The sequence below is a fragment of the Dipteris shenzhenensis genome, chromosome 15, assembly GCF_047967505.1.
Source record: "Dipteris shenzhenensis isolate YYH24624 ecotype China chromosome 15, Dip_SZ_1.0, whole genome shotgun sequence".
Classification (NCBI taxonomy): domain Eukaryota; kingdom Viridiplantae; phylum Streptophyta; class Polypodiopsida; order Gleicheniales; family Dipteridaceae; genus Dipteris; species Dipteris shenzhenensis.
This window is the reverse complement of record NC_141610.1, coordinates 47,650,241-47,664,150: the sequence shown is the minus strand read 5'-3', so window position 1 is coordinate 47,664,150 and position 13,910 is coordinate 47,650,241. Positions and strand designations below refer to the sequence as shown.

General features: G+C 45.6%; 1 protein-coding gene across 1 annotated transcript in view; it reads left to right on the top strand.

Annotated features, from left to right (window-relative positions):
• Nucleotides 1–13,910, top strand: part of CJD1 (Chloroplast J-like domain 1) — a 111,013-nt gene that overhangs the window by 15,174 nt on the left and 81,929 nt on the right. The window contains exon 4 of the mRNA XM_087386264.1: nt 10,895–10,972. Within this exon, the coding sequence (XP_087242390.1) occupies nt 10,895–10,972 (78 nt within the window). The remainder of the gene's footprint in view (nt 1–10,894; nt 10,973–13,910) is intronic.

The following is a 13,910-nucleotide window of genomic DNA, read 5'->3' as shown; positions in this document are numbered from 1 at the left end:
AAAGGCAAATATTTTAAAAAATTTTGCATTTGAGTGCAATTCTCATAACTGTCGCTGGCTAGATTAGTGTTTGATGGAGTCAATGCATGAGCCCAAGACGACCCTTTCATAGCCATCCTCGATGCCTTTTTTCTCACAGACATTAGTGGGTCTATATGATTATCATTCATATGAGACAATGGAGAGGTGTTAAGCTGGTCTTGTTGCCAAGGGTATACTCTTGTTGGTGAAAAAGACCAAAGTAAAAAAGAAGAAAAAGAAATGAAAAAATAGAAAAGAAAGGCGGGAAAAAGTTTAAGAAAGAAAAAAAGTTAAGTTGTATCATTTGTGACCTTAGAATCCAAAAGCTCTTCCTCTTGTTTGGTTTGGGAGACACGTTCGGCTAGGCCAATTGCTTGTGATTGAAGAAAATTAACCCAAGACCTTTGCCACAAAAGCGAGGAAGGGGGCAAGTGGGCAACTTTGTCCCATCAAACATGAAAGAAGGCGGCCTCCCTAGTGTGATTGGAGATCAAAATGTGGTTGGAGGTGCTAGCATACAAGCCCGCATCCCACTCCATAGTGCCCTTCAAGAAGGGCCAATCCACCTTGTCATAGGCCTTCTCAAAATCCAAAAAGAGGATGATGAGAGGCTAAGGAACGTGGCGTGCCTAGTCTATGGCTTCTCAGAAGGTAAGATGTTGACCAAGATGGTCCTCTCTCAAACAAAACCAGTTTACATGTCGTGGATGATATTTAGGAGGAGATGTCAAAACCGCAAGCTCTAGACCTTAACAAAGATCTTGTATGCGGTATCCAAAAGAGTGATCGTAATATTTGTTCAGTCCCTCCCTTTCAAGATTAGGCAAATCCACCTACGTAAAAGAGTTTGGGGCATTTTCCCTGAGTCAAAATCCTGTTAAAAGACCTTATGCTATATAGGATACAAATGTGTGTCTAACAGGTGTGGAAGAACAAAAGGGACAAGGAATGTCCTTGAGCATCTTTGCACTGGAAGGGCCTTAAGAGCCTCTAGTGTCTCATTTGTAAAAAGAGCTCCCTGAAGGGAAGAAACCTAGGAAGCGAAGCTGAATTGAGAGAGTGTTGGAAACTACAAGGGGAGAAGGTTTTGTCTAAGTGACAAAACCTTATCCTAATCACTAACTGTAGTTAGGGATCCTAATTGTGGTTAGGGGGTGAAACCTCAAATGAGGGAAAAATGCCCCTAACCTACTTATTACATTACATTGGTCACTGCCTAGAATATGGCAATAATTCTAACACCATTCTAGGCAATAATTCTAACACCCCCTTGCAGTGCGAATGTGATGATGTACAAGGAATGATCAATCACCAAAAGGAGATAATAAGTTCAGGGCACTGTGAAATGCCTCAAACTTTTCTCATGGAAGTGCTTTGGTGAAGATGTCTGCAACATTGTCATGTGTTGACACATAGATCATACAGATCATTGTCATGTGTTGACTCAACAAATATGCATTTAAGTGCTTTGTTTGAATGGCTATGGTAAAACTCAACAGGCACATGGGCATATGCAACACATCCAAAGACACAAAAATGTTCCACTGAAGGCTTTCTCCCATGCCAAAAGAAACAGCGAACCGTTTCGGGTGCCGGCCGTTTCTGGGCACTATGCCCCGGGCATGCAGCGGAGCTGTGTGAGTGAGAGAGGTGAGGGGAGGACGGAAATCTGAGAGCTATGGAGCTTGAGAAAAGTGTGTGAAAGCTGAGAGATGTGGAGCTAAAGAGAGCTGAGAAAAGAGCTGAACACTGGAAAAGAAACATGCTGAAACAGAACCCCAAACCTCTACTCCGAGCCCAGGCTATGGTGCTGTGTAGGCACCCTCCTGGAATCACCAAAGGGCTGCTGAGTTTGCTGCTGTCCTGCAGGGGGGTTTTGGGAAGGGATAGAGGCTGCTCTGGCTAGTGTAGGAGGCTGAATTCTGAGGGGAACTGGATGGGAAATGAGGGCAGCAAGCCCCCCTTTATATAGGGGGCTGGAAGGCCTGGTTGGCTGGCCCCAACCAGCCCAACCAGCCGGTTGGCTGGTTGGCTGGCTGGTTGGGCCATAAATCCAGCCCTAAGGCTGCCTAGGGAGGAGAGAAGGGAAGTCTATAAAAGGTGCCCTGCCCGGACCTTTCTCCTTTTGCTTGGAGCTGCCTCAAGGGGCCCTTCTGGGGCTCTTACCTTGGCTGCTCCTGTCCCCATTACTTAGTCCAACCCTTGACCTAAGGTTGAGAGGCTGACCTACATAGCTCATGCCTGATTGACCTTGGACAAGTCACAAGGGCTTACAATGGGGTCATGTCATACGACGAAATTACCTACATTAGGGTTCTACTTGCATTTGTCGATGTAGCCAGTTACCTTGCACCCAAGTGTAGGGGTGCATCTGATAGAAAGACTATACATCTAGCGAATGCCTCACTCTGTAAACAGATTAAAGACACCTGCAGACCTAGCCTTGTAGAAACGCGCTTGCCTCTCAGCGGCCGTCTAAGATGCTGATGTCGCGTGCTCCTAGACAGCACACAGGGTTTAGATGATGTCCTGTCAGAGGGCAAGTAGGGTGGTGCCGGGGGAACTTTGTGGCCATCCATCACAAAATTGTAGGTGGGCAACCCAAATTTTCCAAGCACCGATGTTGGACACGGTATCCGTAAACTATCCTCTCGCAATGGCACAGGACACTGTCAGGAAGCGTCGTGTCATGAGCCTCTATCCGGAAGACCTGTTGACCTTGGATTTGTTAGAGATGTGTGTGGAATCATGCAAGAAAGAGAGAGAAATAGACACAAGAGATGGGCAATAGCAACTGTATATAGATCCAGGAATACAATTATAGACAAGGGGGCTAGAGAGGAGAAATGCCTTATGGAACTTCCAATGTGAGAGACACTTAAGGGAATGTAGAGAGCGACCTTTTATAGGCCCCCCCTCTAGCATGGTTGGCCAGCAAAGGCTGGCTGATAGATCGACCAGCAGGTCGGCCCAACCTGGTCGGCTTGACTCGACGTCGGTTTAGGTCAATTTGACCCGACCTAGTTGAGTGCCCAATCGGGCCCCAACTTAGCCCTAACCAGGGGTCAGGGTAGCCTCCACCAGCCAACCTAAACTAGGCCAAAAGTTCCCTATTCCTACTCCTTATGTTGGGTGGGCACACCTACAAATAAGCCCTCTCTCACTATGAGATGCCGTAACTTTAACACCTTCTCTGTAGCTCATGGTGAGCACAATGATTTGAAGAAGCAAACCGATGAGGATGCAGCCATGGACCCTCCAGCATTGTGCTTACTGGATTCACCTTGGAGAGAGCACTAGGTAGGCTTGAATCTTCAAAACAAAAATGCCACCTCGAACAGCAAATGAGATTTCCTCGGCTTTGATTTCCTGAGCTAGTCTGCATTGAGTTCCCAATGGGGTATGATGATTTTGGGACACACCATGACAGATATCCTGAGGTGAACACATTACATACATGAACCTTGAACAATGAATGCTGGAACACACCGTGTCCAGAGTCTCTGCGACATCAAGCAATCAACTTTTAACATATCTGTCCACAGCTCCATAGTCTTGCCTCCTGATAGACTTTCAGATGATAGAAGCTGTAATCAGCTTGCACTCCACAAGCCCTCTCAGGCTGTGACATGTGGGGGGACTCGTAACTAGTGCTTGAAAGGTAGTGCAACTTGGACAATGGCTATTGCCTTGGATCCACCAGATTGGTTTGAAGATGAATCTTATGCTGTTTCCTGGTCCATAGATTCATTCTTGGGCCAATAATCTTGGTTAGATGCCCTCTCTCTTCGCAAGCATAGCACTTAGGCCTTCTTTTCTTGAGCACTATCGAAATTGCTTCATCACCTGGAGTGATCCGCAGTTTACCTCGGAATACAAGAACCGGTTCGTCCTCTAGGAGAAGGGAGCATAGGTCGTCGAAGTCTAACTGGCTGGTCATGACTTGGCACCTCATGCTCGAGAAACCATGTCGTAATTTGGGGGAAGCTTGGTTAGGATGAGGGCTGCCAACTAGAGAGATGTTAGGGCAGCTCCCATAGCCAAGTGCTGGTCATAAATGACCTAAGCCTGCATCATACTCTGCGTGGGGAACTCAATATTGTAAAGCTGTCCCTCCAAAGTAGCAGCTCACATCGCCGAATCCCTCGCATAGAGATTTTCTAGTTTAGACCATACCTCGTATGTACTAGTCAACGTCCGGACCGGCGGAGAGTCCTCCTTCGTGATCGTGCATACTGATCTTGAATATGCCTTGGAGTCATTCTCTTCCCATTCCTTAAGCTCCTCCTGGAAGGCATCCTCTTGGCTAACATCCCAATAGATATTGCTCTTGGACTGTTCAGGCTTCCTTTCGTAGCCCTGAACTATCTTCCATAAGCCTTCGTGTATAAACCACAACCATATCTTCATATTCAACTTCGAGTGGGCATAGTTCATGCCATCGAGCTTGTGCTCCTTACTCGTGCACCTCGGTCCCATGGAACTAATCCAATCCTCGCACATTGCTGCTGGTCCTGGCAAAAACCAGCCTACCAGAGGAAAAGAGAGAGAAGGCCAGATGGAGTGTGGGGCAGAGAGGGAAAGCCCCTGATGATTGCTCCAAAACCTTTGTCGCCTACCTTGTTTGGCCTCTACATTGACAGGCTTGAGACAGTGATGCAGACACTAGGGGTTGTAGGTTGCTCTCTTGTGGGCATGTTGATCCAGATTTTGCTCTATGTAGATGACGTGACTCTCTTGTTTTCCTCAGTAGAGGGGCTTCAGAGACACCTAGACGCACTACAGTCCTTTTGTGAGTCTTATGATTTGAAGGTTAACCTGGTTAAAACCATGGTCATGATCTTCAATACATCTCGAGCCATCATACGTTAGGAGCAGTTCACATTTGCGGGGTCATCTGTTGAGATAGTTTCATCATACACTTATCTTGGGGTTATGTTCTCCAGACCCAGCTTGACTATGAGACCCACGATGCAGGCACGCTTGAGTAGAGGGTATGCTTCATTGGCCAGACTAGAGAGGCAGTGCTTCCGTTCGCACTTTTGAGATCCACGTACCAAGGGGTTGCTTTTTGACTCCTTGGTTCGTCTAGTGGGGATGTACGGCAGCCCTTGTTGGGGGCCATACTTGTTGGATACAAAGTGGACCCGTGTGGAGCGGCTACAGGTTCTAATGTTATCACGGATGATTCGTGGTAAGTCATGCGTTCCTCACCAGATAATTCGGGTTGAGTTTGGGTCACCCCCTTTACAGCTAGATGCTGCATTTCAGGTCGTCACGCATCTGTACCGAGTTAGGGAATATGGGGATTATACCTCGGGGTGTAGCAGGCTACCATGGATAGCTCTATCCTCTTCTATGGCACTTGTAGCAGGAGGAGACTAGAGGTGCTGGTATGCATGTACAGAGAGATGGTTTTGAGCGATTGGGGCTCCTGATGGATAGACTACCTCCCTCCCAGTACAGCATGGATGCTCCATTTTCTCCCCTCTTATCACACGAGGTCAACCAGGTTATCCATGAGGATCTAGTACATCTACACACATTTGGGACCTGGTTGGGACCGAGTGAACTCCCAGTGAAGCTTAGCTTCTACAGAGATCACTTTTTACATATCACAGCAGAGGGTTTCATTGACCCACCAGGATACACACAGATTTACTTGCCTCACTCGCTGAGGATCTCTTGGGCAGTTCCGGATCTCTTCACATAGACTTCGCATGGAGAGCGGCAGAGCAGAGCGACTACCCAGGGAGAGGCGCATATGCACTCTGTGTGACATGTAGGAGGTTGAGACAGAGGAGCGTTTCATCTTCAGGTGTTCTGTGTACTATGACATCCAAGGGCGTTTCCACTGCCTCTTCAGGGATAGTTCTGGGATTTTGGCCTGTTTCCTCTCCTACCCAGTCCAGTGGTGTTTGGCAAGTTTCATTCATGAGGCACTTAGACACCGTGAGAGGATACTCCGAGCACGGAGATAGGAGCAGACTTCTTCCTCGGCTGATCCCTCTCAGAGCTCTATCACAGAGTTCTTTCACCTAGATCACATGGATTCCCATGAGACGAGGCCTCAACATGACCGTGACCTGGAGCCTGTGACCCGACAGCTTAGACAGAGGGTCGACACACAGATCACACTTGGGGACATCTCCTCCTTGTTTAGAGTCGGAGCCCGACCGACGGGGGTCACAGTAGCCCTGGTCATACATAGAGCTACGACTAGGAGATGTGCCAGGACCGCACCTCTGAGTGGCTTACAACACTTTATTGCCGATTTCATGCCTCCACTGCCTCTTGCTGCTGCCGATGATGATGATATTGATGACGATGCTGAGATTGATATCTAGTCAACCATCGACATGACTATGTTGTACTTAGGACGTAGTACTACCATTCTGCATTTTGGCTCCACTACCACAGCTTGTTGTATCAGGATTTTCATAGTCTCCGTCGGTCTTCCGAAGACTTTAATAAACTTTCTTTCTTTCTTCGAGAATATCATGTAGGTACTCTAAATAATTGGGGTTGCTTTTTGCACTCCTTGGGAGCTGCCATTTGCCCTCCTTAAAGCAAACGTACTAGAGGGTTTCTTGCTGTCCCATAGATCTTTTGGTCTCCAGTGGACGTTAATAGACTTTCTTTCTTTCTTTCTCTACATAGATTCATACGTCAAGAGTTGGCTCTGATATCAACTGACACGACCCCAACGCTCTTGAGAACCCGTACCTGCAAACAAACATAGGAAAGCAACCATAGAACAACGTTGGAAATCGCTAGCATGCTTACCACCCGACCAGGATATCTAGGTGTCGGACACAGCTGAGCTGCTGGCACTGGCACTTATCCCAACTAGATCGCAATTAGCCTGACGTCCCATACCACCAGGTGGCGCCCAGAGGGCCCCTTGGATCTATTGTTGGGTCTTGGGCTACGCTAGAAAGCAAGTGCACGTCCGCAACACGATCCAGGATCTAAACCTGCAAGGAAGAGTCAAGCTTGCTGTGACTGAAAACTGAACCCTTGGGCTTCGTATATACGATTGAGCCGAATGTTGCTAAAAGTAGCAGAAACACTAACTCGTTCGTTGCCCTTGCAACTCAACTTGCAAATCGCCTGCCTAGCCCTAGCCCCCCTAGGCTATCTGAGCTAGTCCTATGTGCCTAAGCACACTTCAGATATGGTCCATGCACATGACGCAACCTAAACTAGGCAAAAAATTTCCTATTCTTACTCCTCACGCCAAGCGGGCACACCCATAAATAAGCCCTCTCTCACTATGAGATGCCATGACTTTGACAGGATCCTGTAAGCTGGAGAGGTTGAATCAATGGAGAAGCCATGCTTGTTGAATCGTGTAATCTTCACAGTGCCGTTAGAAACTCAATACGAAGACCTTTGGATAAATGGATGCTCAAATATGTGTGTGGGTGTGTGGATTTATATGTGTGAGAGCATATATTCATACTATGGTCTACACCCACCGTGGGGCACTAATGGTCATAGTAGCTAGTCCCTACTATGTGGAGTTTATGGCTTTCAACCTTATGATTTACTATCATGAGATTCAAACTCTGTCGTGTGTTGTGTTTTTAGAGGATCAGTTTGGGGATGTTCCTGGATCCATCTATATATATGACCCCCCTCCGCCAACCAAGCAACCATCCCCCAAGTAAAGTCCCGCTGCATCCTGTGTGTCCTATCAACAATCCGGAGGGCACCCATCCAAATCTTGTGTGTGCGAGGCAACTCCAAAGACAATGTGCAATTGTCTCCATATCTGTATCCGCGCATCGGTGGCTTCTACCATCGACGCGCATTTGCTCCAGCCATGGGCCAATGGGCAGACCTCTTTGGGCCACCATCTAGAAGAAGTATGAAATCTTTTTGGCTTTCCTGCTTGTCCATAAGCATGGCCAAAATTGGGAGATCACCTCTTGAGGAGCCTACTACTCAACGTAGTGCCACTTTCTCGAGGGATTACAGGCTGCTACCTCTAACTGAAGGCAACGGTCAATGCATGTCATATATTGAGAAGGACAGCTCCTCCACCCTCTTTGAGTGCGCACTCGTGCAAGCCAGAATTGCTCTCGCGATCCCATTGCATCTCTCGACAACCAAAGATGTCACCTCGGATCCTCTTGCCAACTAGCTGATTATCTTCCAGGACTCCACTGTGGGAATATGAGCCATATCTCCTCCTCGGCTGCCCTCACTTGATCCTTCATTTCTACACGGAGGGGTTGTATGTAGAAGGACGTGGTTGTCTCCAAAATCTCGTGCAGGTCATAGTGGAGCTGTCTCGCCTCATTTTAATCTCTAAAGTTGTGTCTTGATTGAGTGTAGTCCTATGGTTTGGAAGAATTATTACATCACGTTGTCCCCTTTTTGATGGAGCCCATGAGGAATGATATGAGTACTCAGCCTTTCTAGCCTCCATGTCCTGCATAGTTAGGCGGGCCCACTCATATTTGTCTACTAACCACAGCTAACCGTCGGCCTCTCGATGGAGGCCAACTCATGGCTAAGGTCCTGCTCTCTCTCATGTAGGTCCTTCCTAGTCTCAATGCCTAGGTTTGCAACTCTGCACTGCTCCTTTGAATGGTATTTGTTGTCCAAAGAGCCCTCTCAACTTGTGGGCGGGCATTCTCAATGCCTGGGTATAACTATACATTGTTCCTTTGAGTGGTATTTGCTGATCCAAAGAGCCCAACTATCTAGTGGACGGATATTCTCAAATATCCAGATCTGTGCTATGGTTTGTTGAACAACCTCTTCTAATAATAGGTGGTGTTCGGAATCATCGCTACCCTCAGAGAGAGCCCTTGTGGTGGCTGCTCCAAATATAAGGCAATGGGGGAGTGATGTGACATCATTGTACTTGCCAAAATCCCAATGGACTCTCCCTTGTGCAAGGCCAATCACCAATATAGAACGTGTCTAGTATCTCGAAGAGCCCATCATAGTGGTGCTGGTTGAAGGGATACTGTAGGCTCTGCAAGGTCTTTGGAAACTGAACCTCACACCAAGCGTCCCACCCTACTGAAAATTGATGATGTGATACTTGCTAAGCCGTTTGTGTCCACTACTCTGAACTCATTGCTAGAGTGTCATTTGTCTTTTCATACTTCTCTAAATCTATCTATATATACAGTTCACTTACTTTCGAGGAACTTGGGGGATTGTTACTGTAGGAAGAACAGACAAGAAACAACATGCCTGTTGCTGTGCATGATGGGGATCAAGTCTTATTGGAAAAAGACAAGAGCAAGCCTCATTTCCACTACTTTCCAGGAACTCAGGGACTACTACTGTAGGAGAAAGAACATTTCTGTTGATGTACATGATAGGGATCGAGCCTTATTGGCAAGAGACAAGAACAAGCCTCATTTTGGTGGCCATCAGTCAGGGACTGATTCAGCTCAGCCGTCAAAGGAAAAATCAGATAATGCAGGTTGACGAAAAAGAAGGATAGGTATCAGTACTATAAGAAGGCAGGACACCATATCAATGAATGCAGGAAGAGGTTGAAGAAAGAAAGAAAAAGAAATAAACTGGAATGACAGTTTCAGATTTCAATGCATCAGATGCACACAACCTGCTCCTGCTGGCAAAAGAGTGTCTATGCCAACAATTCTTCGTATCCTGTGAAGGGAGTTGGAAACTTTTGGCTGTCATCAGTTGATGGCACTGGTTTATGCCTTCTAGATGTCCTTTACACTCCAGGGATTAAGAAGAATTTGCTATCAGTTTCCTCTTTTGGGAGAAGAGGTTATGCTGTCATTTTTGAGGATGATAAGTGTATTGTCAAGGAATAGGACTATTTGATATTTATTACAGGCACTTTGTACCAGCTGGACAAACATGAGAGCAGCATGTCAAATGCATGTCTGGCATCAGTTACTTCAGCAATGAAAAATGCAGAATTATGGCATTGAAGATATTGCCATGTGCACTTTGGAAGTTTGTAGTTATTGCAGAGACATGGGATGGTACATAATGTGCCTTCTTTGGAGACTTCTCCTCATAGAAGGATATGATGCATGTGCCCTTACCATTAGAGGTGTTACGAGGCATTTGGCAATGCCTCTTACGTGTAGGAAGGGTCCAATTTATGTAAATAAAATAATTTGAGTATTTGATTTTTACTTTTTTACTTTTTTAAATCATTGTTTCCCTTCCTATGAGTACATGTACTAGTCTTGTGAATCTATGATAATTGTTAGGTCTACTCCCCCTCTTCATGAAAATATAAGAAATATAACGCCTCTTATGCCTCTAATATTTAAGGGTCTTACAGTCTTGTACCTTACGCGCCTCTTATGTCACGTCTTGTACACCTCTTGCCATTATTCTCCTCCTAGACTTGTTTGTGAAGGTGCATTTTGGGAAGATGCACATGAATGCTTTTTTAAGAGATGGATTTTTGGAGAGATGCATCTGCTAGAGCTGAAAGAAAATTGCAGATCATACGCAGTGATGTGTGACCCCCTATGAGGACACCATCTTTGGAACAACATTCACATTTTTTTGTGACCTTCATAGAACTTTATTCTTTGATTCACTTCTGTTTGTTGAATCTTTTTTAGTTGACCAAACTTTCCCTTCTTCAATATAGGAGAACAGCATTAAAATTCTTTAAATTGTTGACTCATCTGCATGACCTTATGCTTGTTTGTGTGCATAGATCAGGATGTATATTTGTCCTACATGGACATTTTCGCTTGATGTATTATTTCGGCTTGCCAGTTTTTTTCTGGATAGCTATCTTGTAATATAAAGCATTCAAAGTTTTCACTTAAAAAAGAAAAAAGTGTGTGTGGGGGGAGAGAGAGAGAGAGAGATAGAGAGATAAGCATTTTGTTGCTTGTGATAGATTGACAAAGCATACGACAAAATTATGATGGTGCAGCTTGCTAATCGAAAGCAAGGTCTCACTTTTGGCTCTGTTGAGGTAATTGCCATGCTTAGTAAGTCTCTTCTATAGGTTTGCGTGAGGCAATGACGATGTTATGTTTTTTTTGTTGAATGAAAACATGTGAATGGATGAATGATTCTTAGAGGGAGGGCTTGTTAATGCTGTATGAAGTTTTTATCCCTTTCTTTGAATTGAAATGGGTTCTTTTTAATACACTATTCATGTCACAAGAATACGTAGACATCTAAACTTTACTTCACTCACTGATATGGTCAAGACCAGGCTGGCCAATTAGTTGGTGTAGTTAAGGAGCTAATGCTGTGCTAGATTTTTTATTGGTTCTCGGGCTTACTTTGTCTGCCATGGTACCAGCCGTCCTTAGTGTCCCAGAGTACCTGAGAGTAGGAGATACACTGAGTCTCCTAGAGGCAGAAGTATTGGAGTGGGCCTAGTCACGAGTACCCTGATAGTATGAGCATGGACTGCAAATTTCACATCCTAAGTTTAGTCCAAGTTGCACCTTGCTGATATTGCTATAATGTTTTCTATTTAGTGGTGCATTGTTTTACAAGCTATCTTTCTAAGTTTTTGAAGATCAGACATGTCCACTTGGGAGACACTAAAATGAAATACTTGTCTTTTTGGGCAGTTGTTGCTTGGATGAGGAGAATATGCAGTAGTTTTATTTGGCCTTCTCCTTTAATGCTAGCTTTTGTCACAACCAAGTCAGCCCTGCACCTCTGGAGGATAAGACTATTGTATTAATGGACACTCGTGTGTGTGCAGTTGTGGATAGGAGAGTATGTTTATACTACAGACTGCACCCACCATTTGGCACTGATGATATCGGCAGGGATGTCAGAGTAGGTAGTCCATGCTATGCACGATGAAGTATTCTGTTTTAAATCTTTTGGGTGATAGTATGATGTTAGAAGTACAATATCCGTTTTGCATTTAGAGGAAGAGTTTGGGAGTGTGTCTACATTCCTCCTGGAATCACCTTCTTTTGTCGCGTCTGCTAGTCGCCCTTTGCTGGTGCTTCGTTTCACTGTCCCCAGCCTTTTTTGGGGTCTGGGTTCTGTTGCGACCGTCTCTACTGCAAGCTGCCCATGCTGCGAGTCCCTCTCTACCTCTTCTGCTGCCTTTTTCTATGTCCTACCTGCTGCCCACTCGTGTGTGAGTGAGGGGGTGTGTGTGTGGGCTTTCCTGCTGTTTGGGTACTACTCTCTTAGCTTTATCCACTTGCAGCTCCCTTGCACTTTTCTCCTGTCCAGAAGCCTCGGGTATTCCTGCTTTAAACTAATCTCTCTCTCTGCTGGTTCGCCTTTTTCCTCTTAGTTTTCCTAGCTGTTTGGCCTGTCCATAAGCTTAGTTTTCTCCTGTGTTTTACCTGTCCATAAACGCTCTTTCTTAAGCCTCTCTGTCCATAAAACCCTGGTTTCTTTGGCTGTGTGTTGGGTCTTTTCCTGCCTCAAATGGATGCTGTTGAGTACAATAGGGGCAACCCCAAGTGCCACCAGGTTTTGGTTGCAGAAAGCTCAAAACAAGGTGCCAATCTGCTGATACTTTGCAAGAAAGGTTTTCTGAAATAAATCAAGCTGGAGGAGATGAACCTGTACCAGAGTTATGGGTCTTTGTTCCGGGTCAGGTTTTGTCTGCACCCGGCTCAGAGAGCAGTGGTATTGTTCTTTCCGGGACGTATGCCTGATGCAGGAGATGTAGCACAATGGTTGAAATCCTTGCCTAAGGGATGTTTTGTTGAGGGCTGTTATAAGGCAAATAGAGGATGCTATAAGTTCATTTTCACGGATGCTCAATATAAGCAACAGCTATTGTAAGAGTCCCCCTCTTTTTTGAGAATTGGTTGGTGTATGTCTATCCATGGATCATTAAGGACTATCAAAGTCTTATTCGTCACAGATGTGCTGTATGGGTTGAGGTGGTAGGCCTACCTCCTTATTGCAGGCTTGCATTGTCTTATCTGGCTGAAGCATTGGGGAAAATGGTTTGTCCACCTCGCTCTCCTGGAAATGTGAATTGCTTTTGTCTGCTGTGGGACACTCATATACCCACTTCTCTACATGTTGCTCTTCAGGTTGATATGCCAGGAATGCCACCCCATAGTTTTTTTTTTCAGATTGGAATGGTAAATTTATAGGTTCTTGTTTTGAATGCGGAAAATTTGGACACATGCAGTCTGAGTGTCCACAACTTTATTGAAACCTCCTGTGGCAGCTTCATGCCCAAATCATGCTTCTATGGCAAGGCCTGTGGTTGGGCCACATACTCATGACTTGGGGAATGCATCTGCTCCATCAACTGCTGAAAAAGGCAAGGCCAAAGTGCTTGTGACACCTTCCAAGACAGGGGACAAAATGCCAGTTGGGGAGAAAGCCTCTTCATCGTATTGGCAGACGCCTGTAAAAGTATTCAAGCCAAGGACAATAGCCAATAGAAATTGGACAGAGAATGCATCCTCCTCCAAAGGGCACTTTAGCGGTTGATGGTTGGGGGGTGGTCGACTTTGGTCTGTGTTGGTTTGTGCTGATCTACTATGTCTACCACGTACGGTAGCCACCATGAATTCAGATAGTCCTGCCTCTTCCCCCAGCCTTATTCCTGCCTATCAGGAGCATAATGGCCTGCCACAGCATGGCACGGCCATTTAGGTTGAGCTTTGAGAGGATAGAAGTACTCATGTCGAACTCAGATGCTGCGAAGAGAACAAGATGCTTGGACACATATGTCTGATACTTTGCATGCTTGTGATTTATTGCAACATCTCATGCCTGCTATTGTTGGGTACACTTTCCATCATAATGCACATTCACCTAGTATTGGGCTCAATTGGATCGATGGTACATGTTTCATGCGGCACAATTTGATGATTTTACTTGTGAGATGGCTCTCTATTATACTTTTGCGCCTGTCATATCACTTTCTGGTACATATGACCTTGTATTTCGGCCTTCCA